At 41.4% G+C, this 27,710-nt stretch overlaps 1 protein-coding gene across 2 annotated transcripts in view; it reads right to left on the bottom strand.

Moving 5' to 3' along the window:
* kif6 (kinesin family member 6) overlaps positions 1-27,710 on the bottom strand; it is a 565,092-nt gene that overhangs the window by 272,038 nt on the left and 265,344 nt on the right. For both annotated transcript variants that reach the window (XM_043687249.1, XM_043687250.1), the window contains exon 13: positions 19,160-19,375. In XM_043687249.1, coding sequence (XP_043543184.1) covers positions 19,160-19,375 — 216 coding nt within the window. The remainder of the gene's footprint in view (positions 1-19,159; positions 19,376-27,710) is intronic.

Genomic DNA, 27,710 nt, shown 5'->3' with positions numbered 1-27,710 from the left:
AGCTGTGGCTAGTCTACAGAAAGTGCTGTTGTAGAAGCTGTAAGGCATTTTGTTGACATCAAGCTTTTGCACAAAATAGGTACCCTCAGATACTGACACATTAGTGCCAATGCCCAGTATACAGGCAGCCGTTATGTTGGAGTCATTCTTGGATGGCCTATTTATGTATTTACAACATATATAAATGACTTAAATGAGGAGAGTTAGAGTCATAGGGTAGAGAGTAGAGTAGCTTTTTATTTGTCATTTCTACCATATACAACAGTTACAGTAAAAATGAGACAGCGTTCCTCCAGGACCGAGGGTGCTACATGGACAGCACAATCGTACATGGCATAAAGTGCATAAGAAGTGCAAAACACACAAGTTATAGTGCAATAGAAGAATAGACATTTTTCTAGCAGCAACTCGAAGTCGAAAAAAATATGGAATGCTTCATGAGTTTGCGTGTCATCCATAGAGATGTACAGCATGGAAACAGACCCTTCGGTCCAAATCATACATGCCAACCAGATATCCTAAACTAGTCCCATTTGCCAGCACTCGGACCATATCCCTCTAAACCCTTCCTATTCATATACCCATCCAGATGCCTTATAAATGTTGTAATTGTACCAGACTCCACCACTTCCGCTGGCAGCTCATTCCATACATGCATCACCCTCTGTGTGAAAACGTTGCCCCTAAAGTCCCTTTCATATCTTTCCTTCTCATCCTAAACCTTTGCCCTCTAGTTCTGGACTCCCCTACCCCAGGGAAAAATCTTGTCTATTGTTATAACACGGGGTAAAACCCTCTGCTAATGTAAACCAGCCACACAGAAAAGATTCACCCCATGCCGTAATCTGTTAAAATTTGAGAGGCAAAGAACTATCCCAAAAGTCACTACTTGAAGTAAAAATTTAAGAACTTTATTCTTTGAGCCTAACAGAGAATATTAAGTAACAACTACTTACAACTCCTTTCTCTTAAACCTATCTTCTACCTCCCACTCAACAATAGTAGTCCGATAAAAAAATCCCAATTATGATTTGCAAAAGAAATCACATTTCTAAACCAGTCAGCTTTGCCAATTCACCTTTGTAGATTTTCTCCTCAACATTCTGCTGCAGAAACAGATGGACAGGCACCTTTCAGAGAGCTGCTCTGCTGGCAGTCTGTACTTGTTCGTGGCTTGGCGGTTCTCCTTCTCGACTGTTCAATTTTTCCCGGTTTTATACCCCAAAACATCGGATCGTTTCATTGGTTTTAATATTATCAAAATACTAAATTCAAACCTGATTAAATTTGGTATCTTGGGGCATAGTTTAAACTGATCGGCCGAATTTGAATTTGTTTTTGTCTCATAGCAACCCATCTGCTGCTAGGTGTTTTACCAAATGTTACATTTTAAATTTTCCAATACTCTGTATGCTTGCTAAGTCCTTGCCAGCCTTTCATCTCTCTTAAAGGTACAGTACACCTACAACGTCATAACACTATTTACCCTATCCATGCCTCTCATGATTTTATAAACCTCTATAAGGTCACCCCTCAGCCTCTAATGCTGCAGGGAATACATCCCCAGCCTACCCAGCTCCTCCCTATAGCTCAAACCTTCCAACCCTTGCAACATCCTTGTAAATCTTTTATGAACCCTTTCAAATTTCACAATATCCTTCCAATAGGAGGGAGATGAGAATTGCACACAATATTCCAAAAGTGGCCCAATCAATGTACTATACAGCTGCAATATGACCTCCCAACTCCTACACTCGATGCTCTGATCAATAAAGGAAAGCATACCAAACGCTTTCTTCACTATCCTATCTACCTGTGACTGCACTTTCAAGGAACTATGAACCTCTACCCCAAGGTCTCTTTGTTCAGCAAAGCTCTCCAGGACCTTACCATTAAGTGGATAACTCCTGCCCTGATTTGCCTTTCCAAATGTGAGGCAGCACCTGACATTTATCTAAATTAAATTCCATCTGCCACACCTCGGTCCATTGTCCCATCTGATCAACATCCCATTGAAATATGAGGTAACCTTCTTCACTGGCCACTACACTGCCAATTTTGGTGTCATCTGCAAATTTACTAACTATATCTCCTATGTTCACATCTAAATCATTTATTTAAATGATGAAAAGCACTGATCCTTGTAGCACACCGCTAGTCACAGGTCTCCAGTCTGAAAGGTAATCCTCCACCACCACCCTCTGCTAATTGGCTGTTGTGAAATTTGCAGATGAGACAAATGTAGGTGAGAAGTCAAATGGTGCATTTAATACAAGGACAGGGAATCTAGGATTTTCTACTACAGAGGGCTGTAGAGGTTAGGTTGTTAAGGACATACAAGGCTGAGGTAGACAAATTTTTAATCAGTAAGGGAATCAAGCATTATGGAGAAAGGCAGGGAAGTTGGGTTAAGGATTATCGGATCAGCCAATTATTCCATTGAATGGTAGAGGAGAATGGTGCTTTTGTTTGGTGTGCAAATCTGAAGTCAATGGGATAAGCCTGAATGGCCTACTTCTGCTCCTACATCTAATCATCCTCTGTGCCATTGATGTTTGAGCTACCAGGCAATAAAGGCCATCTGCTGACCATATGGTGAATGACTCTGGTTCACAATCCAGGCACAATGCATAACATGCATATGGTTAAAGCTACTTGAAACTGAAGACAGACAGAACCTTTGAAAAATATAAAGATAGCAGGAAAGAACCCAAACAAGGACTCAGAGGGCTAAAAAAGAGCATGAAATGTCTTTAGCAAACATGATTAAAAGAGTATCCCAAGGCATTTTATACATATATTAGGAGCTATGGGGTAACTAGGAAAAGGTAGGTCCACTCAAGGATAAAGAAGGGAATTTATGCAGACGACGAAAGTGATATTCTCGGGCAAGTCATTTTTTTACAAGGGTAGAAATGGCAATTACTAGGGAACATGGGTTTAAGGTAAATGGGGTTAAGTTTAAAGGAGATGAGACGGGCTTTTTTTTAACATGGGGAGGGGGGGGGGTAAATGCCTGGAATGCGCTGCCAGAGGAGGTGGTGAAGGCAGATATAATAGCAATGTTTAAGAGAATTTGACAGATATAGGAGTTGACAGGAAGTAGAGGGATATGGGTCACACAGAGGCAAAGCATTTTAGTTTGGAAATATATCATTTTTGGCACAGTCGTGGTAGGCCAAAGGGTCTTATCTGTTCTTTGTTTTTGTTTGGTGTGCAAATCTGAAGTCAATGGGATCAAGATTACAGCAGTTCACTAGTTAAAATTCTACCTAACACAAAGGAGCATTGTCATGGTATTTTGAAATCGTCAAACCCAGGACATCAGTGCAGAAGTTCCCAAGAGCAGTAACTGAGTCACAATTACCTTCAATTGCTCCATCAATGACCTTCCCTCTATCACCAGGTCAGAAGTGGGAATATTTGCTCTTGGTTGTAAAGTGGACAGCACCATTTGCAAGTCCTCCAATACAAATGCAAGGAAATGTCTATCCTCAACAAAGGAGAAGCTAACGTGAAACAAAGAACTGAGGATGCTGGAAATCTGAAACAAAATCCAGAAATTCCTGGAGAAAATCAGCAGGTCTGGCAGTATCTGTGAAGAGGAAACAAATTTAACATTTGAATCCAGTGACCTTCTTTAGAAGTGAGGTTCCTACTTTCAGATAATCCCCTTAACCTTCAATGTTTGAAGATGAATGATCAATTCTCCAGTATCAACATCCCGAGGCTTGTACTGACCAGAAATATAATTGGGATGTACCTATAAATACTGTGCCCGCAACATCAGGTGAGATGCTTGAATTCCTGCAGCTACTAAGATATCTATTGACTCTCCAAAATCTGTCTACCCTCTACGAGACTTATGTCAAGACTACGGCTCTTCATTTTCTTCAATCAACTCCAGCTCAGCACTCAAGAAGTTAACCACAATCGAGAACAAAGCCATCCTCCCGATTGGACTTGATTCAATAACTTGAATTTTCACTTCCTTAACCACCAGCGCACAGTTGCCGCAGTGTGTATCATGTACAAGATGCATTTCGGAAACTCACAATAGGTCTTTCAACAGCGCCTTTTGTGGCTTCTGATACCTAAGAGAAAAAAGGGAGCTGTTTCATCAATAACCCTGAAGACTCAAAACAAGCTGGTTGTCAAAGTTGAAAAATTCAAACTCGTCACAGTGGGCTGAATACTACTAGCACTTGAGTGGAGGAAACAAACATGCTGGAATGGTAAAATACAGGAAAGGTGTTATCACTGTTCCACCATTAGAGATGTTTTCCAGAGATGGGTAGAATATGTAATTGAGGTCTCAAATACAGATCAGTTTGATGGTCCCTGGCATTTAGTGAACAGCTAAGCAACACTTTGAGAACTTACACTGTGAGAAAGCTGTAAGTTTCATAGGGGTGGCCTCCCTGCAACAGCCCTGGGAGGCAACAGAGCCAGAGATTCGACTGCCCAAAACGAATTGTGGATAAAAAGACAGTTGACCTTAACCCTAGTGATTTTGCCCTGCTTCCTAGAGCCGGGACTCTCTGTGCTGGTAACATCAAGAGTATTCATATCATCATGAATTGGCAGGGGGCTGCTGTTAAAAGACCAATTTAGACACTGCCTATGGTAACAATGATGAGGGAGTCCCACTGTCAGCCTGTCTGATCTCAGGACTGAATTTTCAACTTGATTTTGGGATCTCAAAGCTCTAGCAAAATTCAGTCTAATGCATTTAGTTCAAGTACATAAAGTATGAAAGAGCAGATTTGGATTTCAAAATAATGCCAGAGAAAGAAAACCAGATTACTTACCATACATGTTGCAAAGCCTGGACAATAGTTAAGAAAGGGGGCCACATGGGGATCAGGCCCAGAGGCTTGCAGAAGGTGTGGAGTCATAGTTTCGGGGCAAGGATAATGATGTATTAGGTCTGGGAGGTGTGGATGTCAGGAATGATTTGGGATTGAATCCAAGCCTATGATCCTAGTTGGGTATAGGAATTTGGGTAGTTCTGGAGTCAGTATTTTACTTTGGAGCATCAGTTTTACAGTTAGTTAGGTCTGAAGAGCAGGTTTTAATTCCTCTAACTATTCCTAGTTATTAAATAAGTCAGAACCGTTGAAGTCCCCAACTCTAATTTGGGATTAGGCTCTTTTTCTGAAAGTTTCAAATGCCAAGTAATTACCAATCAGAACTTCCTGGGCACTTTCTGCAGACTCAGCTACAGCAGGATTTCCATGTGGTCCCGTCACACAACCTTTGTCTATACTGCTGCCACAACTACCTTCCCACTGAAAAATCTGAGCCACAGTCATGCCCTGGCCGTGTTTGGGTTAAAATCCTTAAACTCCCTCTGTCACCACATGGACTACAGCGGTTCATGGTGGTTCACCACCAACTGCTCAAGGGTAATCACTTGGTCAATTATTGCTTTTTTTTTCAGGAATGCTCACACCCTCCGAAAACAAATTAAAACTGCTTGCTTACCTTTTTTAAATGAAACTGATATAAAAGAGGATGCTTTTTTTGGAGATTTCTGGGAAGAAAACAGAACAGCTGTTCTCATTAAACTCTGTCAGAACTTGACTTAGAAACCAAATTCAACAAGTGTTGTAGATATCCTAAATGTAGGGGCTAACTCAAGAATGAATCCAACTTAATGTGCACCAGATAGCAAGCATCTCTCATTCTGCATCTCACAGTAAAACCACAAAGTATCAAATATGGAAGGATTTAATCCTTTGGCTTCCATTTGGAAGAAATGCTATCAGAGGAAGGCCTATTGGAACAAATTGACCTGTTATTTGGAACAGCAATTTTGCACAGTGTGGTAGAAAAATCAGATTACCATCACTCAATGTCATAACTATTCAGATCTATATATTCCAAGGCCTTGAACAAGTAAACAGAATGACTGTTCCGTGTACATCTTTTGCAGTAGTTTAAGAGTCAAAGCCAGAGGTGGTAGAGCTGAAGGGGGCTGAAAGAAATATACAAAAACAAATCTGTTTTCACAAAAGCAGCAAACTTGGAAATGTCTATGCCTTGTCATCCATGGTTTTTAACCAATGGAAACTGATTAATATTACATTCTCAAAGAAATCTGTTTCTCAATAAATAATAATAAATTATTATCCGTATGGCACGGTTGCTCAGTGGTTAGCACTGCTGCCTCACAGTGCCAGGGACCTGGGTTCGATTCCAGCCTCGGGTAACTGCCTGCACGGAGTTTGCACATTCTCCCTGTGTTGGTGTGGGCTTCCTCCCACAGTCCAAAGATGTGCAGGTCAGGTGAATGGCCATACAAAAATGCCCATAGTGTTAGGGGAATGGGTCTGGGTGGGTTACTCTTCGGAGGTCGGTCTGGACTTGCTGGGCCGAAGGAGGGAATCTAACCACATTCTCCTATTGCAGCAATGAGGAACTGCAAAAACATCAATCTTCTGACACTTGTCATATGTCCCTTAATTTCTATAGTACTAAAAATTTTAACAACTTTTGGCTTGAATGCAGTTAATTATTGACCATTCACAGATCGTAGGGGATCTACATTCAAGACAGTATAATTGTTCTAATGAAGAAGAAATTTCTCCTCATCCCTCTCATAAATGATCAACTCCTGAAAATTGTGACACCGTGTCTCCATGATTTTCCAATCAGGGAAACACATCTCAACACTGAGGGAGTGTGGGTATGTTCACTGAGCTGGCAAGTTGATTTGCAGACGTTTTGTCCCCTTTCTAGGTGACATCCTCAGTGCTTTGGAACCTCCTGTGAAGCACTGCTGTTTCGTATCTTCTGGAATTTATTTGGTTTTGTTCCTGCTGCTTCCAGTTGCAGTGGTCGGTATACTGGGTACAGGTCAATGTGTTTATTGTTGGAGTCCACTGATGAGTGCCATGCCTCCAGGCATTCTTTGGCTGTCCTATGTTTAGCTTGCGCTATTACTGTTGTGTTGTCCCAGTCGAATTTGTGGTCCTTCTCATCTGTGTGTACAGCTACCAGGGACAGCTGATCACAGTGTTTAGTAGCTAGTTGATGTTTTTGGATGTGGATTGCTAGTCCTATATAATGTTTCATGCAGTCTTTGCATCGAATCTTGTAAACTACATTTGTCTTGCACATGATGGATATTGGGTCTTTTGTTCTGGTGAGTCGTTGCCTGAGCGTGGCTGTTCTCATGAATCCAAGTGGTCAGTTATGAGACATTTTTTAAAATAAGGTAGTGGGGTTAGTGGGTTAGGTCATGGCATGTTGTTTGTCTGCTAGGCATCTGTGGATCAAGTTGCAGGGATATCCGTTCTTGGCAAAGAAGTGTTCATCTTCTTCTCTTCACAGGTTGGGAGTGCTGCAGTGTGTTGTAGCCCTTTTGAACAGGGTCTTAATGCAGTTTCTCTTGTGCATGTTTGGGTGGTTGCTGTTTTAGTTCAAGATCTTATCTGTGTGCATGGCTTTTCTGTACACTTTTGTTATGCGTTTACCGGTGTATTTTTTACCATCACATCCAGGAGTGGAAGTTGGTTGTTGGTTTCCTCCTCTCTCATAAATTTGGTCCCAATGAGCATGGCGTTGAAAATCTGTTCTTGGTCTCTGTTCTCTTAATTATTACAAAAGTGTTGTCCTCATATCTGATACAGAGTTTGGGTCAGATTTGTGGGAGGGCTGTTTGTTCCAGTCGGTTTCTCGGTTAGGTTAACTTATGTAGTGGGGAGCATGCATGAGGCTATTATCAAGGAAGAAACAGCAAGGCATCTAGATAGAAATAGTCCAATGGGCAGACACAGCAGGTCATGCTTAACTAATCTACGGGAATTTTCCAAAGACATTATGAGCACGGTGGACAATGGGGATCCAGTAGATGTGGTGCATCTAGATTTCCAAAGGCATTCAACAAAGGTGCATCACAAAAGGCTGCTGCATAAAATAAAGATGCAGGCATTATGAGCAATTAATTAGCATGGATAGAGGATTGGTTAACTAATAGGAAGCAAAAAGTGTGGATAAATGAGTGCTTTTCTAGTTGACAATCAGTGACTAGTGGTGTGCCTCAGAGATCAGTATTGGGACTGTAATTATTCACAATTTACACTGATGATTTGGAGTTGGGGACCACATGGTGTAGTGTGTCAAAGTTTGCAGATGACACTAGGATGAGTGGCAGAGCAAAGTATGCAGAAGACTGAAACTTTGCATAGGGATATAGATAGTTTAAGTGAGTGAGCAAAGGTGTGGCCAATGGAGTACAATGTTAATAAATGTGAAGTTATCCATTTCAGCAGGAATAACAGTAAAAAGGACTATTACTTGAATGGTAAAACATTGCAACATGCTGTTGTGCAAAGGGACCTGGGTGTCCTTCTGCATGAATCACATAAGGTTGGTCTGTAGATTGCGACAGGAAATTAAGAAGGCAAGTGGAATTTTGACCTTCATTGCGAAAGTGACTGAGTTTAAAAGCAGGGCAGTTATGTTGCAGTCGTATAGGGTGCTGGTAAGGCCACACCTGTTGTTTTGGTCTCCTTACTTGAGAAATGATGTACTGGCATTAGAGGAGGAGCAACAGCAGTTTACCAGGTTGATTCTGGAGTTGAGGGGGTTAGTTTATGAGAAGAGACTGAGTAGACTGGGTTATATTCACTAGAATTTAGAAGAATGATGGGGGATATTATAGAAGCATATACAATAATGAAGGGAATACATAAGAGAGATTTAGAGAGGACGTTTCCACTGGAGGGCGAAACTAGGACAAGAGGGCACAGTCTCAAAATTACAGGGAGCAGATATAGGACTGAACTGAGATTCACCCAGAGGGTTGTGAATCTATGGAATTCCCTGCCAAGTGAAGTAGTTGAGGCTTCCTCAGTAATTGCTTTCAAAGCTAAGATAGATAATTTTTTGAACAGTAAAGGAATTAAAGGTTATAGTGAGAGGGCAGGGAAATGGAGCTGAGGCTACGAAAAGATTAACCATGATCTCATTGAATGGCTAAGCAGACTCGAAGTGCTCTTTCCCACACCCCCACCCCTCTTTCTCCACCACCCCCCCGCTTTCTCTCTTCTCTCTTCCTTGGGATGCCCCCCAGCCCACCCCCTCTCATTTATCTCTCCATCCTCTCGGCTCACAAGTCTCATTCCTGATGAAGGGCCCTTGCCCGAAAAGTCAATTCTCCTGCTCCTCAGATGCTGCCTGACCTGCTGTGCTTTTCCAGGACCCCACTCTCGACTCTGATCTCCAGCATCTGCTGTCCTCACTTTTTCCTTGAAGGGCTAGATGGCCTACTCCTGCTCCTAGTTTTAATGTTCTTAGATAGAATCACTGTTTCTGCTATGAGTCCAGAGATGGACAAGCCCATAGGTGTCCCATTGATCTGCTCATATACTGGCTGTTGAATATGAAGTGTGCTGTCAAGTACAGGTCTAGTAGTTTGAGCATACAGTCCTTGCTGATAGGTTCCCTGTCGTGTCGGCTCTTCTGTTTGTCAGGAGGTTAGCTATTGTCTCTCTGGCTAAGGTTTTGTCAATTGAGGCAAACAGTGCCATTACACTGAATGAGACCACTGCTGCATTGTTGTCTATGCTTATGTCCCAGAGATATGGCACTCATCCATGGACTCCATCAATAAACACATTGACCTAGACCAATTATACCGAACACTGCAATGAACAACATAACCGGCAGCTGGAAGGAACAAAAGAAATAGATTCCTTGTAGAGCAGGGCTTCGCAGGAGGCTCCACAGCACTGAGAACATCACCCAGAAAGGGGTGCAAATCAACTTTCCAGCTCGGCGAACATACCCACAACTACGGCAACCAACACACCCAACCTACATTTCTTTATGCAAACTTCTCAACATTTTTACCCAGTCAATCCAACAGAAGAATCAGAGAAAGTCTTTCAGTTTTCATTAATAAACTAGGCCACTGTAATGTTTACTCTCAAATTTTGCAGTATAACCAAAATTAATTGGACCACTCATAACTTGAGGCAGCTTATACTTTGTCTAGACTCCACAGGAGATCAGAAGTTTTGAGTTCAAATATCCAGCCTGTGTCTTTCTCTTCAATTAGCTATTGCTTTAGTGAAGGCCATTACTTAAGTTTTCAGTCAACACCTGAAGAAACCTGTCTTGGGCAGGTTATACCTGAATAGTTTTGGCTACTGTGAAATAACATCTTTGATGTAATCCTTCTGAAGTAGGACAGGAGTTACACACCTTGGCAGTGTCCACAGCAAGATGAGCATCTTCTTCCATTATTCTGAAGACCAAAGTATCTCAAAACTGTCAGATGTATTGACACTTTGATTAAGTATTATGCATGTTTCAGGACTAATTTGCTTTCCTTTTTAAATTTGGGAAGAATAATAATTTGAGACTCAATTTGAGACATACACTGATATGAAACTTTGAACGACACTCTATATCCATTCACATATCTCCAGAAAACTCATATGTTCTGTTCTTCCACAGAGATTGTAAACAAAAACAAGAGAACAGCTGGAGGTTTTGGCAGATATATCTCATGATGTTTCAGCATACAACCATCGTAAATCAGTTACATGCAAATTTTGTCAGTAAAAGAATGTCATTTAAGATAAATTTTAGACCGCAACCTATAAAGAAATTCCAAGACTATGCCTCACTAAAATTGCAACACCTATCTGTTTCTCCATAATGTGGGAGCCAATTCATTATTTGTCAGTGCTCGTGCAAAAGGGGAAAGTTGGGGATTTCAATCCACCATGTCTCTTCATAGCATGGTATAAAATATTTGTTCTAGAAACCAGCCTGTAATGTCACTATTATTAACATCAATTTTTAGTCCCAGTCCTTTCTGACCTTTTCAAAAAAATGTTCTAATGTTTTCCAGGTCTGGTGGAACGAATCCTGTCTCTTCCAAAGAATTATTATCTTGGATGAGTCCCATATGCCAGAAATCATTAAAGCTCTTGAATTTATGACTTGGCATTCCTTTCCAAAGAGACCCAAATTTCTTGCAACTAGCCTGTTCAAGCAATATCCGATCTGCACTTGACAATGTTGACACTGGGATTTGAAGGACTTCAGATTCAACTGACACTCATTACAGCTATGCAAATGCATTGAAAGATATTCAGTCAAATTTTGCCTTATTGTTTTCTTTTCAGATCTTCCAATCATTTTTGACTTATTCAGTTAACATAATGATCAGATAATTGTTGGCCATTTCTCCTTATTCAATAAATACCTGCATTATCCTGTTTGGGTTGAGCAGTAGAGATACAAACTTTAAGCACGTCCAAACACCAAGTTGGATGTTACCAGCTTGTAGATTTGAGATAATCTTTTCTTCAGTGGACTAAATAGGGATGAATAGTCTGGAGTGGCAACATAATGCACCAGACAGGCTGGTCAATGACCCTCCAGTGCAGCCTTTTTAAGCCTTCAGGTGCAACATCCAGACAACAGTTCCCAAGCAGAAAATTCCCTTCAAGAGGGAAGGAAGGGCAAAGTTAAATAAAGTCAGAAAGACTATTATCCATGTTGGTTCAGAAACAAAATTGGCAAAGGGACTTGATTGTTCTTTTTCTGATCTTGTGAATTGAATCATAAAAATAAGAGATCTATGAGAATATGGGCTTTATAATGGATAATAAAAGTAAATGAAATAAAATACTGTAGTTATCAAATGTGCTACACGAGTTACCATCAGTCATACAACCAGACTGGGTTTCATGCTGAAAAAAATAGTTATTACAATAGCCACAGCATGGAGTGTATTTTTCAGAGAAAATCTTTTGCATATTAGGATCAAAGACTGGAATCTCTAAGGCACAATCAGGGTGGCAAAGGTCCGATTAAACTACAGATTTATTTGAACCAAAAGATCAAAGTTGCAGTAGGGAAACAGGGATCTGAAGGACACAACATTTTGTGCCTTTGCCATTTTGACACTGCTATAATTCTGCTCCGTACACCATAAATTCGGGTGCATGGGGGGGTACAAGCATGAAAGGATTTTTCTATGACCAACAAAGTTGGGACAGGGAGAAAACATGGTGTAACTTTGGCAACAATGAACTCTGTAGCCAGAAGCCATAGATGACCTCAAAGGTGCGTGTGCTGCTGAGGACCCATGATTCCACGTTCAGAGCAGATGCCGAGGCAGTTTTAACAGCAGCAAGGACCAAACTGACCCAGGCCATCCAAGAGCCAAAGTGTGCACACGCACAGAGAATACACAGGCACTTTCAGGACAGCGACAGAGCATGATGGCATCCAGGCCATCACCACCTACAGAACAGCTTTGCCTGCTTGTGCTGGTGATGCCTCCCTCCCAGATGAGTTGAAAAACATCTATGCATGGTGTGAAGCTCAAAATGACATAGCAGCGAGGAAATTCACACCCCGTCCCAATGACTGGGTGCTGTGCCTTACCACACTGATGTGAGGAAAACCCTATATAGAGTCAACCCATGTTAGACTGCTGGACCAGGCAACAGCCCTGGGAGAGTACGCAGAGGATACTCTGACATACTGGCGGATGTTCTCATGGACACCTTCAACATCTCCCTGAGCTGCACCATAGTTCCAACGTGCTTGAAGACCACTACCATCATCCCCGTGCCGAAGACGTCTTCAGCGTCCTGTCTCAACGTCTACTGCTCCACTGCACTAACACCCATCATCACAAAGTGTTTTGAAAGGCTTGTGAAACCAATCAACAGATGATGCAAATTCCACCGCCCTCCATCTGACTCTTACCCACCTGGACAAGAAGGACATCTACATTAGATTACTGTTCATAGAATACAGCTCTACATTTAATATGATCATTCCTCAGCACCTGATTGGAAAGCTGGGACTGATGGGCCTAAATACCTTCCTCTGTAACTGGATCCTGGACTTCCTGACTGGGAGACCTCAGACAGTCTAGATTGGGAATAGTATCTGCATCACATCACACTGAGCCACGGGGGCCCCCCCCAGGGGTTTGTGCTCAGTCCACTGCTGTTCACCCTGCTGGCATACGACTGTGCAGCGATGCACAGCTTGAATTACATCATCAAGTTTGCTGATGACATGACTGTAGTGAGTCTCAACAGCAAGTATGATGGGTCAGCATACAGAGAGGAGGTGCAGCAGCTAATGGACTGGTGCAAAGCCAACAACCTGCCTCTGAACGTGGATAAAATGAAAGAGATGACTGTTGACTTCAGGAGGGCACGGAGCGACTACACTCTGCTGGACATCGATGGCTCTCCCATGGATATCGTGAAGAGGAACAAATTTCTTGGCATCCACCTGCAGAGAATCTCACCTGGTCCCTCAAGACCAACTCCTTAGCCAAGAAGTCCCAGCAGTGTCAAAACTTTCTGCATAGATTGAGGAAAGTCCACCTCCCAATCCCCATCGTCACCACATTCTACAGAGGATTCAATAAGAGTACCCTGAGCTACTGCATTACTGCCGGTTCGGGAATTGCACTGTCTCGGATTGTAAGACCCTACAACAGATAGTGAGAACAGCTGAGAAGATCATCGGGGTCTCTCTCCCCTCCATTACAGACATTGACACCACACGCTGCATCCGAAAGGCTAAGAGCATTATGGAAGACCCCACACACCCCTCACTCAATCTCTTCTCCTGGCCTTGCTCCTGATTTACAGCAACCGCAGTTCTTTCGGTTTTGATACTATCACCTTGATAAATTGTCAGGATCTTTCTACCGTAATCAGTTTGTAGAGTTTTGGTTTACTTTGGTTAGACCCTCGGCATGTGACTCTTATACCTATAAAAAAAGTCAAAACAACTGTGGATGCTATAAATCAGGAGCAAGGGCAGGGGGTTGCTGGGATAACTCAGGGATCTGGCCACATCTGTTTCGGATCTAGTGACCCTTCCTTTGGTTTTCCCTCACTGATTCTGCTGGCCCTGCTGGATGTTTCCAGTAGCTTCTGTTTTTGTTCTGTTATTCCAGTCATTTGGTTTGTCTCCAGCACCATGTCATTTTTACTTTTTTGTAATTATCTATCTGTCTCATTTAATCAGATTATAGGTCGTCCCTTCAGTTGTTATTTAGTTCTTGGCACTTCACTCCACCGTCTAACACTCTTGATCACCTGCAGCAACCTATTATTTGACAGTCCACTCACACCATTTGTAGGGTATTTTGATCTCTCTGCCCTTGATCTCCTTCCCATAAATTCTGCGTTCTGTGTGCTTCCCTCTCACTTCATCTGACAAAGGGGCTATCCTCCTAAAGCCTTCAAATAAATCTATTGGACTATAACCTGGTGTCATGAGGTGATTTCTGACTTTGTGCAACCCAGTTCAATACCGGCACCTCCACATCATATTTAATTACGGACTTAGCCAGAAAAGGCAATTACAACAGGATGTTAAAAACTTTTAAGTTGGCCAAATTACTTTTCACAATTAGTATTTTGATATATTTGGGTTGCTAACTTGTTCTCCACATATGCACTCAGCAATAAAAGAGCGCAACTGGGAGGTGCCAAATGCCTGAGTTGGCTATCTGCTGAAACTGTTTCACGTACCTAGGAACATCATCACTTACAAGTTCTCCTCTAACTGGCATGCTATCCTGACTTGAAACTACATCACTGTTCCTTCACTGCCGCTGAGTCAAAATCCATTTTGTATGTGCTGCAGTAGTTCAAGGAAACAATGCACAACCATTTCTCCAGGGCAATTACTCATGGGCATAAATGTTGGTTTTGCCAGTGATGTAGACACACCATGAACATTTAAAAAAATATTTTTAGCTTCCAATATGCAACCTTATTGAGAATGCAGTCAATTTCATGCGAGAAAAATGCACAATCCAAAATTTTTCCAATCAAGTAATGATGCCTACTTTGTAAAAATGAAGCCTCCAATTTTTTACGAAAGCTGAACAAAGCAGATGATGCAACTTCTTCTGCAATTTATTTTCTCCCCTTTCTAAATGGCATCATTCCATAGTGTGTAGCAGCTTGACTGAGCAGACTGTGCACAGATCCAGCTCACAGAATTTTAATAATGTTGCTTAATAGACATCTGCTCGGTGGTGATAGAAATGTTCCTGGCTGATGAACATTACAATTTATTTTTTCTCCCCTGTGACTTTTTCAGCTTGGAAGTGACCAGGAGGTGAACAAATTGCTCAAATGACACACTATTCCCTTTTACAATGTAATTTCTTACTTCTCCACATTCTCAAGCTTCTAGTTAGCATTTAAGTTTATTTTTACTTGTTATTTCAGCATCCTTTCAATTTTTTTTCCAATTGATCTTTTCCCCAATATATGTTTCCTTTTGAAATAAGAATTAAAGGAAAACATCTGCACATCCCAGAGAAAAAGGGAATTGAAAGTTAATAATGAAAACAGAACTTGAGTATGACTAAAATACACAGTTTTTCAAAGATTTTCATCTTGCACACATCATAACCATTATCAAGAATACCAATTCAAGGAGAAAACTACCATTTATATTGCATGGGAGGAAAATGCTGATTAGTTGGCAAAATGACTCTGATTGATGCATTGCTTCAGGGAATGTAACAATTAATGTTAATTGACAGTTAACAGGCAGGCTTTGTTAAAATTTAACAAAACAGGTTAACTCAGATTGGCAGGGTACTACCCTGATAAATAAAACAGCGAATGGCTGCCACTTATTCTGTTGAATTAAAACAGGCACAGTGTGTGTACGTTATTTTTGTCTACAAAGGATAGACTGTGTGTTAATGCAAATAGCTTCCAGTAAAAGCGAATATGTTATATTACGAGCCCGAGTGATAATCTTAAATTGGATGTAATTCTTTGCACATTCAGGATTATCCAACAAATGTTTTTCAAATATGAAATCACATATAAAGTTGGACACTCTGTTGCAAGTTTTCCAAATGGTGACTCATTGAGGACAGTCCGTACTTTGCCTGTTGCAAGCAACCAATGGATCTGCTGCTTGATAGAATCCGCCATGAGTCTTTTGGATGTACATTAACAATTCAGGGCATTTCAATCCAAGCCTCTGTCTCATGGAGCTCACTTCATTCTTCCCTACCCAAGTTCACTTTGGCCTGTCACTTTTAAACATTTCTTTAGACCATTCAGGTCATAGAGTCACAGAGCTGTATAGCAGAAAACAGACCATTTGGTCCAACTCGTCCATGCCGACCAGACATCCCAATCTGCCCTAGTCCCATTTGCCAGCATTTGGCCCAGATCCCTCTAAACCCTTCCCATTCATATACCCATTCAGATGCCTTTTAAATGTTGTAAGTGAATTCACTTCCACTACTTCCTCATTCCATACACGCAGCACTCCCTGCATAAGAAAGTTACCCTCAGGACGTTTTAAAATCTTTCCTCTCTCACCTTAAACCAATGTCCTCTGGTTTTGGACACTCTAGCCTAGGAAAAAGACCTTGGCTACTCACTCTATCCATACCCCTCAAGATTTTACCAATCTCCATAACATCATCCTTCAGCCTCCAACACTCCAGGGAAAAAATAACCCGCCTCCTCCCTATAGATCAAACCCTCCAATCCCGGTAACATCCTTGTACATCTTTTCTGAACCCTCATAAGAATCAGAGAGTCAAAGAGATATATAGCATGGAAACAAACCCTTCGGTTCAACTTCTCCATGCCAGCCAGATATCCTAAATCAATCTAGCTCCATTTGTCAGAACTTGGTCCACATCCTTCTAATCCATTCCTATTCATATACCCATCCATATGCCTTTTAAATGTTGTAATTGTACCAGCCTCCACCACTTCCTCTGGCAGCTCATTCAATCACACTCTACCCTCTGCATGAAAAAGTTGCCCTTAAGACTCCTTTTAAATCTTTCCCCTGTCACCTTAAACCTATGCCCTCAATTTTTGGACTCCTGACCCTGGGGAAAAATACTTTGTCTATTTACCCTATTCATGCCCCTTATGATTTTATAAACCACTATAAGGTCACCCCTCAGCCTCCGATGTTCCAGGAAAAATAGCTCCAGTCTATTCAGCCTCTCCCTATAGCTCAAATTCTCCAACCCTGGCAACACCCTTGTATTTTTTTTCTGAACTTTTTCAAGTTTCACAACATCCTTCCTTTAGCAGGGAGACTAAAACTGCATGCAGTATTCCAAAAATGGCCTAACCAATGTTCTGTATAACCACAACATGACCTCACAACTCTTATACTCAATGCTCTGACCAGTAAAGGAAAGTATACTAAACAACTTCTTCACTGTCCTATCTACCTGCAACACTACTTTCAAGGAGCTATGAACCTGCACTTCAAGATCTCTTCATTCAGCAACGCTACCTAGCATCTTACCATTAAGTGTAATGGTTCTGCTCTGATTTGCCTTTCCAAAATGCAACACCTCACATTTATCCAAATTTAACTCCATCTGCCACTCCTTGGCCCATTGGCCCATCTGTTCAACATCCTGTTGTGCTCTGAGGTAACCTTCTTCACTGTCCACTACACTTCCAATTTTGGAGTCATCTGCAAACATACTAACCATACCTCCTATGTTCACATCCATATCATTTACATAAATGATGAAAAGTAATGTACCCAGCACCGATCCTTGTAGCATACTGCTGGTCCCAGGCCTCCAATCAGAAAAGCAACCCTCCATCAGCACCCTCTGTTATCTACCTTCGAGCCAGTTCTGTACCCAAATAGCTAATTCTCCCTCTATAACGCATGATTTAACCTTGATAACCAGTCTACCATGAGGAACTTCATTGAACGCCTTAATGAAGTCCATACAGATCACATCCACCTCTTTGCCCTCATCAATCCTCTTTGTTACTTCTTCAAAATACTCAGTCAAGTTCATGAGGCATGTACAATGCTATGTTTACTGTCCCTAATCAGTCTTTGGCATTCCAAATACATGTAAATCCTGTCCGTCAGGATTCCCTCCAACAACTTGCCCACCACCGATGTCAGGCTCACTGGCCTTCCCTTGCCACCTTTCTTCAGTGGTGGCACCACGTTAGCCAACCTCCAGTCTTCCGGCATCTAGCTGTGGATATCTATGATACAAATATCTCAGCAAGAGGCCCAGTAATTTCTTTCCTGGGTTCCCACAGAGTTCTAGGCTACACCTAGTCAAGTCCCGGGGATTTGTCCACCTTTATGCATTTTAAGATGTCCAGCACATCGCCCTTTGTAATATGGACATTTTTCAAAATGTTGCTATTTATTTCCCCACATTCTCCAATTTCAAATCATTCTACACAGTAAACATTGATGCAAAATACTCCTTCAGTATTCCCCCTATCTCTTGTGTTTTCACACATAGGTAGCATTGCTAATCTTTAAGGGGCGCTATTCTCTCCCTAGTTACCCTTTTATCCTTAATGCATTTGTAGAATCCCTTTGGATTCTCCTTAACCCTATTAAGTTTAACAACATCCTTTCTATAGGATTAATGAAAGAACTCAACTGGGTAGATGTACAGAATATCTTTTCACTTGCGAAAGGAGTGTAAAACTAGTGGTTATAAATATCATTGTCGATAATAAATTACAGGTCCAGAAGAAACTTTTATTGCTAGAGGTTGAAATGTGGAACACACTTTCACAGTGAGTATTGAGGAACGCATTCTCACAGTGAGTGCTGAGTGATTAGCACAGAAGAACCTAGGCAAGTGATAAAGTAAGCAAGAAAAGAATATAATATGATATGGTTAGATGAAAATGGTTGGGAGGTAGCTTACGTAGGCAGTTTCTGTGCTGCACATATGACATATGAGAAAGTATTTCACTGTATACAGATTTGACTTAAAATGGGAAATCAGACTCTCCCTATAATTGTAATATATCCAGCTTTCTAATGAGCCTGAGAAACTTAAAGAAGGTAATCAGAAATATGCTCTGACATCCTGTTTTAAGTGAGTATACAATCAGAAAAAGCAATCAAAAGCAAGCACCATAAAGAAAGTCAGTCTGATCATTCCACTCACTGGAATGAGTGTCATTGCATTAAAAATGTTGGCTCATTAGCAATGTCATAAGTGGTCAATCATCAATTAGATACCAACAGTAACCTTTTTTGTTAGCTGCAATGGAACTTCAGGAAAATGAATATCAAAATGTAGCTCTTGCTCAATTTCCAGTAAATGATTAAAATTGCCAGTGAATGTTAAGATACTTACCCATTGTCCTGCAACTGAAGGTAGACTCAGACCCCGAGGTGCTTATGTTACTAGAAAATCCTGATTCAGAAAGCTGTCTTGATCCATGACTTGAGTTTAATTCTTTTGAAGATTGGGCACTAGAGGGAGTTACTTTCCCACATTTCACTGAATTTATTTGATTGATAGCATCTTGTGCTCGCTTCTTCTCTTTCTTTAGCATATTCACAAGAATATCTAAAATTCAAGGAAATTCAAGGAAATAAACAGTGAAAAGAGGCTTTGCTATACCATAATGATTAAGAAAAGAGGAATTTACATTAATAACTCTGCATATGTTTTTGTAGTATAAGAAGAGTGCAAAATATAAGCTTACAAGGGAACAAATTGAACCAAAAACACTTTAAGACAGAAAATCGTATTTTAAAAAAATCTCTTAAACAAATCTTCTGTACCAAATGGATTCCATCATAATATATTAAAGAAAGGGGGGAAGAATGTGAAAATGCTTTAGACATCAATTTCCAAAGCTCTCTGGATTTTGGAACTGTGTCATTGAATCAGAAAATGTCACTCTCATTACTTAGGAAAAAAAGATGGGAGAAACCGGAAAACCTCAGGTGTATTAGTTAACCTTGTTTATGGATAAGTCACTGGAATCTGTCAGCAGGGCCAGAGTGAAAAAATATGTTCCTTTAAGAATTCTGTAAGTTTCAATTAGATCAGTGCTCATCCTTTGAAACATTAGAGTATACAGGGGCTGATTCCTCAACCTCTCCTCAGTTAGCCTGTCAAACCTCTGCTGTACTCCATCTCTGGCAAACCTAACCAGAAACAGAACACAATAATCCAAGTATAATCTAGCTAAAGTTCTAGGAAACGTAACCAAGATTTCTTCATTTTAGCAGTCAGAGGCCAGAATACAATTAGTCCACTTAAGTATTTACAGCACCTGCATGCTCGCATTCACTGTCTTATGAAGCACAATGTGATCATTTTGAACATCAACACTTCCGAATCTCCTCTACTTAAGTAATATTCTGCACCTTTGTCCTCACTCTTATCCATACTATATTCCACCTATATGTTCTTGGCTACACAGTCTGTCAAAATCCCCTTGAAGCCCCTTTGAATGTGGCCAACTTTCAAATGCTTTCTGAAATAGCTAGCAAGCCACTCAATTGTTACACTCACTCAAGATCTCGAAAACAAAATGAAACCAGATGAATTACATGACATCAAATTCAGCATCAGAAACGACAACAGCAAACAATGCCCCATCCACCCTGTGTGTTCTCCTTATTAACACATGGGGGATGTCTCACATACTAAACAAGTCACAGTCTGACAGAATCATACCTTACAGACAATATCCCAGACACCACAATCACTATCCCTGAATTTGCCCCTGTTCCATTGGCAGGACAGGCCCAGCAGAGATGACAGCAGAGTGGTATACAGTCGGGAGGGTGTAGTCTTGTAGTTCTCAACATTGACACCAGACATCGTGAAGTCTCATGGCATCAGGTTAACATGGGCAAGGAATCCTCCCACTGATTAACACGTATTAACCTCCCTTGGTTGGTGATGCAGTGCTCCTCCATGTTGAACATAGAACATAGAACATTACAGCGCAGTACAGGCCCTTCGGCCCTCGATGTTACGCTAACCAGTCATACCAATCTGAAGCCCATCTAACCTACACTATTCCATGTACGTCCATATGTTTGTCCAATAACGACTTGAATGCACTCAAAGTTGGTGAATCTACTACCGTTGCAGGCAAAGCATTCCATACGCTTACTACTCTCTGAGTAAAGAAACTACCTCTGACATCTGTCCTATATCTATCATCCCTCAATTTAAAACCCCCTCGTGCTCGCCGTCCCCATACTTGGAAAAAAGCTCTCCCTGTCCACCCTATCTAACCGTCTGATTATCTTATATGTCTCTATTAAGCCACCTTCCAACCTTCTTCTAACAAAGATAGCCTCAAGTCCCTCAGCCTTTCCTCGTAAGACCTTCTCTCCATACCAGGCAACATCCTAGTAAATCTCCTCTGCACCCTTTCCAAAGCTTCCACATTCTTCTTATAATGCGGTGACCAGAATTGTACACAATACTCCAAAGTGCAGCCGCACCAGAGTTTTGTACAGCTGTAGCATAACCTCATGGCTCTGGAACTCGATCCCTCTATTAATAAAAACAAACACTGTGTGCCTTCTTAACAACCCTGTCAATCTGGGTGGCAATTTTCAAGGATCTGTGTACATGGACACCGAGATCTCTCTGCTCATCTACACTTACCAAGAATCTTACCATTAGCCCAGTACTTTGCATTCCGGTTACTCCGACCAAAGTGAATCACCGCACACGTGTCCGCATTAAACTCCATTTGCCACCTCTCAGCCCAGCTCTGCAGCTTATCTATGTCTCTCTGTAATCTACAACATCCTTCGTCACTATCCACAACTCCACCGACTTTAGTGTCATCTGCGAATTTACTATCCCACCCTTCTACGCCCTCATCCAGGTCATTTATAAAAATGACGAACAGCAGTGGATCCAACACCGACCCTTGCGGCACACCACTGGTAACTGGACTCCAGGATGAACATTTCCCATCAACCTCTGTCTTCTTTCAGCAAGCCAATTACTGATCCAAACTTCTATATCTCCCACAATCCCATTCCTCCGCATTTTGTACAATAGCCTAATGTGGGGAACCTTATTGAATGCTTTGCTGAAATCCACATCAACCGGTTTACTCTCATCTACCTGTTTGGTCACCTTCTCAAAGAATTCAATAAGGTTTGTGAAGCACGACCTATCCTTCACAAAACCATGCTGACTATCCCTAATCAAATTATTCTTTTCCAGATGATTATAAATCCTATCTCTTATAACCTTTCCCAACACTTTACCAACAACTGAAGTAAGGCTCACTGGTCTATAATTACCAGGGTTGTCTCTACTCCCCTTCTTGAACAGGGGAACCATATTTGCTATCCTCCAGTCTTCTGGCACTATTCCTCTAGACAATGACGATTTAAAGATCAATGTCAAAGGCTCGGCAATCTCCTCCCTGGCTTCCCAGAGGATCCTAGAGTAAATCCCATCTGGCCCAGGTGACTTATCTATTTTCACACTCTGCAGGATTTCTAATACCTCTTCCTTGTGAACCACAATCCCAGCTAGTCTAGTAGCCTGTATCTCAGTATTCTCCTCGATAACATTGTCGTTTTCTAGAGTGAATACTGTCAAAAAATATTCATTTAGTGCTTCCCCTATCTCCTCTGACTCCACACACAACTTCCCACTACTATCCTTGATTGACCCTAATCTTACTCTCGTCATTCTTTTATTCCTTAAATACCTATAGAAAACCTTAGGGTTTACCCTGATTCTATCCGGCAACAACTTCTCATGCCTCCTCCTGGCTCTTCTGAGCTCTCTCTTTAGGTCATCAGGTGATGAAGGAGCAGCGCTCTGAAAGCTTGTGCTTCCAATTAAACCTGTTGGACTATAACCTGGTGTTGTGTGATTTTTAGCTTCACATTGAGAATATCCTTCATCATGTTGTGTAACACCATCCTTGTGTTAAATGAGACAGACTTTGGACAGTTCGAGTAACTTGAGATTGGGCATTCAAAAGGTGCTGTTGACTAACAGCAGCAGGGAAAAATATACTCCAACAAAATGTGCAATCTCAAGAATCAGCATATCCACTCTACCATCAGAGAATCAACTCTGCGCAATGAAGAGTGCAAGAGCACACGCCAAGAGCAGCATCAGGCATGCCTAAAAATGAGATGGCAATCTGGTGAAGCTACAAAGCAGGACTATTTGCACGCCAAACAGCATAAGCAATGAGTCTTGGACACAGCTAAGCAATCCCACAACCAATCGAACAGATCTAAGCTCTGTAGTCCTGCCACATCTAGTCGTAAACTGTAGTGGACAATTAAACAACTCATAGAAGACAAGGTTCCACAAATATTTCCATTCTCAATGATGGGGGAGCCTAGCACATCATTGGAAAAGATAAGGCTGAAGCGTTTATAATAACGACGAGGAGAAAGTGAGGACTGCAGATTCTGGAGATCAGAGTCGAAATGTGTGGCGCTGAAAAACCACAGCAGGTCAGGCAGCATCCAAGGAGCAGGAGAGTCAATATTTCAGGAATAAGCCCTTTGAAGTGAGGTGGCACAAGGGAGCTGAGAGATAAATAGGAGGGGGTGGGGCTGGGGGGAAGGTTGCTTGGAAGGCGATAGGTGAATACAGGTTGGGGGTAACGGTGATAGGTCAGAGCAGAGGGTGGAGCGGATAGGTGGGAAGGAAGATGGATAGGTGGGAGAGGTTCTAGAGGGCAGTGCCAAGTTGAAGGGTTGGATCTGGGATAAGGTGGGGCTTCAACTCCTCTCCCACTCCGTCAAGGACATTCAAGTCCTCGGCCTCCTCCACCACCAAATCCTAACCACCTATCTCCTGGAGGAAAAACGCCTCATCTTCTGCCGAGGGACACTCTAACTACACGGCATCAATGTCAATTTCACCAGTTTCCTCATTTCCCCTATCCCCACCTAATCCCAGATCCAACCCTCCAACTTGGCACTGCCCTCTTCAACTTCTCCCACCAACCATCTTCCTTCCCACCTATCTGCTCCAATCTATCACCATCACCACCCACCTGCATCTACCTATTGCCTTCCAAGCTAACATCCCTCCCAGCAACCTCCCCCCCTCCTATTTATGTCTCAGCCCCCTTGGGCCTGTGCCTACATCCCTGTTGAAGGGCCTATACCCAAAATGTCGACTCTCCTGCTCCTCGGATGCTGCCTGACCTGCTGTGCTTTTCCAGCATTTGCAATAATGCTGAGTCAATAATCTCCAGAAATCCCAAGTGTATTCACATTATTTATGAATAACTTGAATAACGACATAGAAAGTTGATATTCAAATATGCTGATGACACAAAGTTACACAATACAGTAGATATTGTCGTTGATGACATAAAATTATATATTGATAGACTAAGTGAATGGGCAAAACTGAGGCAGATGGATTTCAATGTAAACAAACATGAGGTTATCCATTTTGAACCGAGGAAGGGTAGATCCGGCAACAACTTCTCTAGATGGCATTAAGTTAAATCCAGTGTTTGTCCAAAGAGACTTGGGGGTTCAGGTCCATAGATTTCTGAAATGCCACGAGTAGGCACAGAAAATAATCAAGAAGGCTAATGGAATGTTGGCCTTTATGACTGGAGTATAAGGACACAGAAATTATGCTGCAGTTATACAAAGGTCTGATTAGACCCCAATTGAAGTACTGTGAGCAGACCTGGGCACCTCACCTTAGGAAGGATATATTGGTCTTGGAGGGAGTAAGAGGTCGGCTTACAAGAATGATATCTGAACTTTAGGAGTTAAGTTATGAGGTGAGATTATGCAAATTCAGCTTATCTTCCCTAACATTTAGAAGGGTAAGGGGTGAACCTATAGAAGTCTTCAAGACATTAATAAAAGTAGACAGAGTAGATTATAATAAACTATTTCTACTGATTGGGAATTCGAGAACTGGGAGGGCAAATCCTGGAAAGCCCTCCCTAGTGACATTGTGGGTCTACCTACAGCACATGAATTGCAGTGGTTCAGGAAGGCAGCTCATGACTACCTTCTTAAGGGTTACTAGGGATGGGCAATAAATGCTGACCCAGTCAGCAACAGTCATTTTCATTCCATTTTAATCATCCAATATCACCACAGACTGGAATTATCACAGTTCTGTTTACAAAGTAACAAAAACGAAGCCCTCTTACCTCCTCTTCCCCCCACTATCTCATTTTGAGGGTGGGAGGAGGGAGGTTAAAGGAGTGCAAAACCTCTTCCCCATTCCCTCCATCACGGCTATCAGTGAGGAGGAATGAGGAGTGTGTGGCAACGATAGTAATGTCCCTCAAGTGAACAAAACTAAAATAGTTGGGCTACATTTACAACCTACTAATCTGCATGCACCACTCCAGAATCAACACTATTTTGAAAGGTAAAAATAAATGGATCCACTAACTCTACAGCCACCTTCCTCAATTCACTGAGGTAACATCATCAGGTGCAGGACTTGTCAACTTTCAGTCTCATTTATGTTTCAATAACCATGTTTTTATCTATATTAAGTTCTTTTAGTTCCTCATTTAGTTCCCTTGGATCTTAATTAACTTTGCCATGTTTCTTCCTTTATGAAGACAGAAATGGCCTCTCTCTGCTCTACATTTTCTATTATTCTATGATTCTAATTACTTTGCTTCTTTTCCATTTTTTATTCTGATTATAAATTCTCCTGCTTCTGCCTGTAATGGATCCACATTTTTCTTTGCTAATCTTTTCCTTTTTACATAACCATAGAATCACACAGTCTATTTTTACATTGCTTGCTAGTTCACAGCCACATTGATTCTTCATTTCTTTATAAGTTTCCTAGTCCTCCTTTACTAAAATTCCAAAATGCTCCCAAAAGTCAGGCTTACTACTTTTTTGGCAACTTTATAAGCCCGTTCCTTTGAAGTAATACAATCTTCAACTTCCTTTATTGGCACAGTTGATTCACTTTCCTATTGGTTTTTGTGCCTTAAGTGAATACAATTTTGATACAAACCATAGATTATTTCTTTAAACATGAACATTGTATGTCCACCATCATACCATTTAATATATTTACTGAATTCACTACAGCCAATTTGCCCCTCATACCTACATATTTTCCTTTGCTGGATTCAAATCCTAGTTTCAGATTGAATTACATTGTTTTCAAGCATAACAAGACAATTCCATCTCACTATCATTCTTTCTTCAAGGTTATTTTACACAAAGATTATGAACTAGCCCTTTCTTGTGGCCTCATTCATTCCTCAACACGGTAGAAAACTGTTTGCACAGATTCTGTCCTCGACAGCATTGGTCCTAGAACATACATCACAGAACAGGCCTTTTGACCCTCAATGTTGCGCCGACCTGTGAACTATTCTCAGCTCGTCCCCCTACACTATCCCATCATCATCCATGTGCTTACCTAAGGATTGTTTAAATCTCCCTAATGTGGCTGAGTTGACTACATTGGCAGGTACTGGCAGGAACATTCTTCCACACTGTCCACCACTCCACCGACTTTAGTGTCATCTGCAAACTTACTAACCCATCCACCTATGGCTGCATCTTAGTCATTTATAAAAATGACAAACAGCAGTGGTCCCAAAACAAATCCTTGTGGCACACCACTAGTAATCGGACTCCAGGCTGAATATTTTCCATCAACCACCACTCACTGCCTCTTTTCAGAAAGCCAGTTTCTAATCCAAACTGCTAAATCACTCTCAATTCCATGCCTCTGCATTTTCTCCAACAGCCTACCATGTGGAACTTTATCAAAGGCTTTACTGAAGTCCATATATACATCATATATATGCCCTACCCTCATCTACATGCTTGGTCACCTTCTCAAAAACCTCAAGGTTTGTGAGACACGACCTGCCCTTAACAAAACCATGTTGACTATCTGAAATCAAATTGTTGCTTGCTAGATGATTATAAATCTTATCTCTTATCATCCTTTTCAAAACCTTTCCTACAACTGAAGAAAGACTCACTGGTTTATAATTACGTGGGTCATCTCTATGCCATTCTTGAACAAGGCCACAACATTTGCAATCCTTCAGTCTTCTGGTACTAAACCTGTAGACAATGACGACTCAAATATCAAAGCCAAAGGCTCTGCTATCTCCTCCCTAGCTTCCCAGCAAATCCTCGGATAAATCCCATCCGGCCCAAGGAGCTTGTCTACTTTCCATCCTTCTAGAATTGATAACACCTGTTTGTAACTAACCTTGATCTTTTCTAGTCTAATATCTCGTAACTTAATTTTTCTGCCCTACAATATTCTCCTTGAATAAAAATCGATGAGAAATGTTCGTTTAGCACCTCTCCAATCTCCACAGGGTCCACACTCAACTTCCCATTTCTGTCTTTGACATTAGATTTAGATTTAATCAAGTTTAAGTCACCCACACTTGCTACATCACCCATGTTACAGCCACCTCTAATTTCTAAATTTATGCTTTCTTCCTTCTTGTTTGTCCTTCCTAAATATTAAGAGACCTTATGTATTCAGATCCAAGCCTTGATCACCCTGCACCGACATTTCGGTAATGGCAATTAGGTCATACCCATTTATCGCTATTTGTGTCATTAAATATAAAGGAGGATAGTAAAAGCTTTTTTAGGTATGTGAAAGGCAAAAAAATGGTTAAGACTAAAATTGGGCCCTTGAAGACAGAAACAGGGGAATATATTACAGGGAACAAAGAAATGGCAGAAGAATTGAATTGCTACTTCAGATCTGTGTTCACTGGGGAAGACACAAGCAATCTCCCTGAGGTAACAGTGGCTGAAGGACCTGAACTTAAGGGAATTTATATTTGCCAGGAATCGGTGTTGGAGAGACTGTTAGGTCTGAAGGATGATAAGTCCCTGGGGACTGATGGTCTACATCCCAGGATACTGAAGGAGGTGGCTCGAGA

Source organism: Chiloscyllium plagiosum, chromosome 3 (genome assembly GCF_004010195.1).
Source record: "Chiloscyllium plagiosum isolate BGI_BamShark_2017 chromosome 3, ASM401019v2, whole genome shotgun sequence".
In the NCBI taxonomy this organism is placed as follows: domain Eukaryota; kingdom Metazoa; phylum Chordata; class Chondrichthyes; order Orectolobiformes; family Hemiscylliidae; genus Chiloscyllium; species Chiloscyllium plagiosum.
The sequence above is the reverse complement of the archived record's forward strand: the minus strand, read 5'-3'. Positions and strand labels throughout refer to the sequence as shown.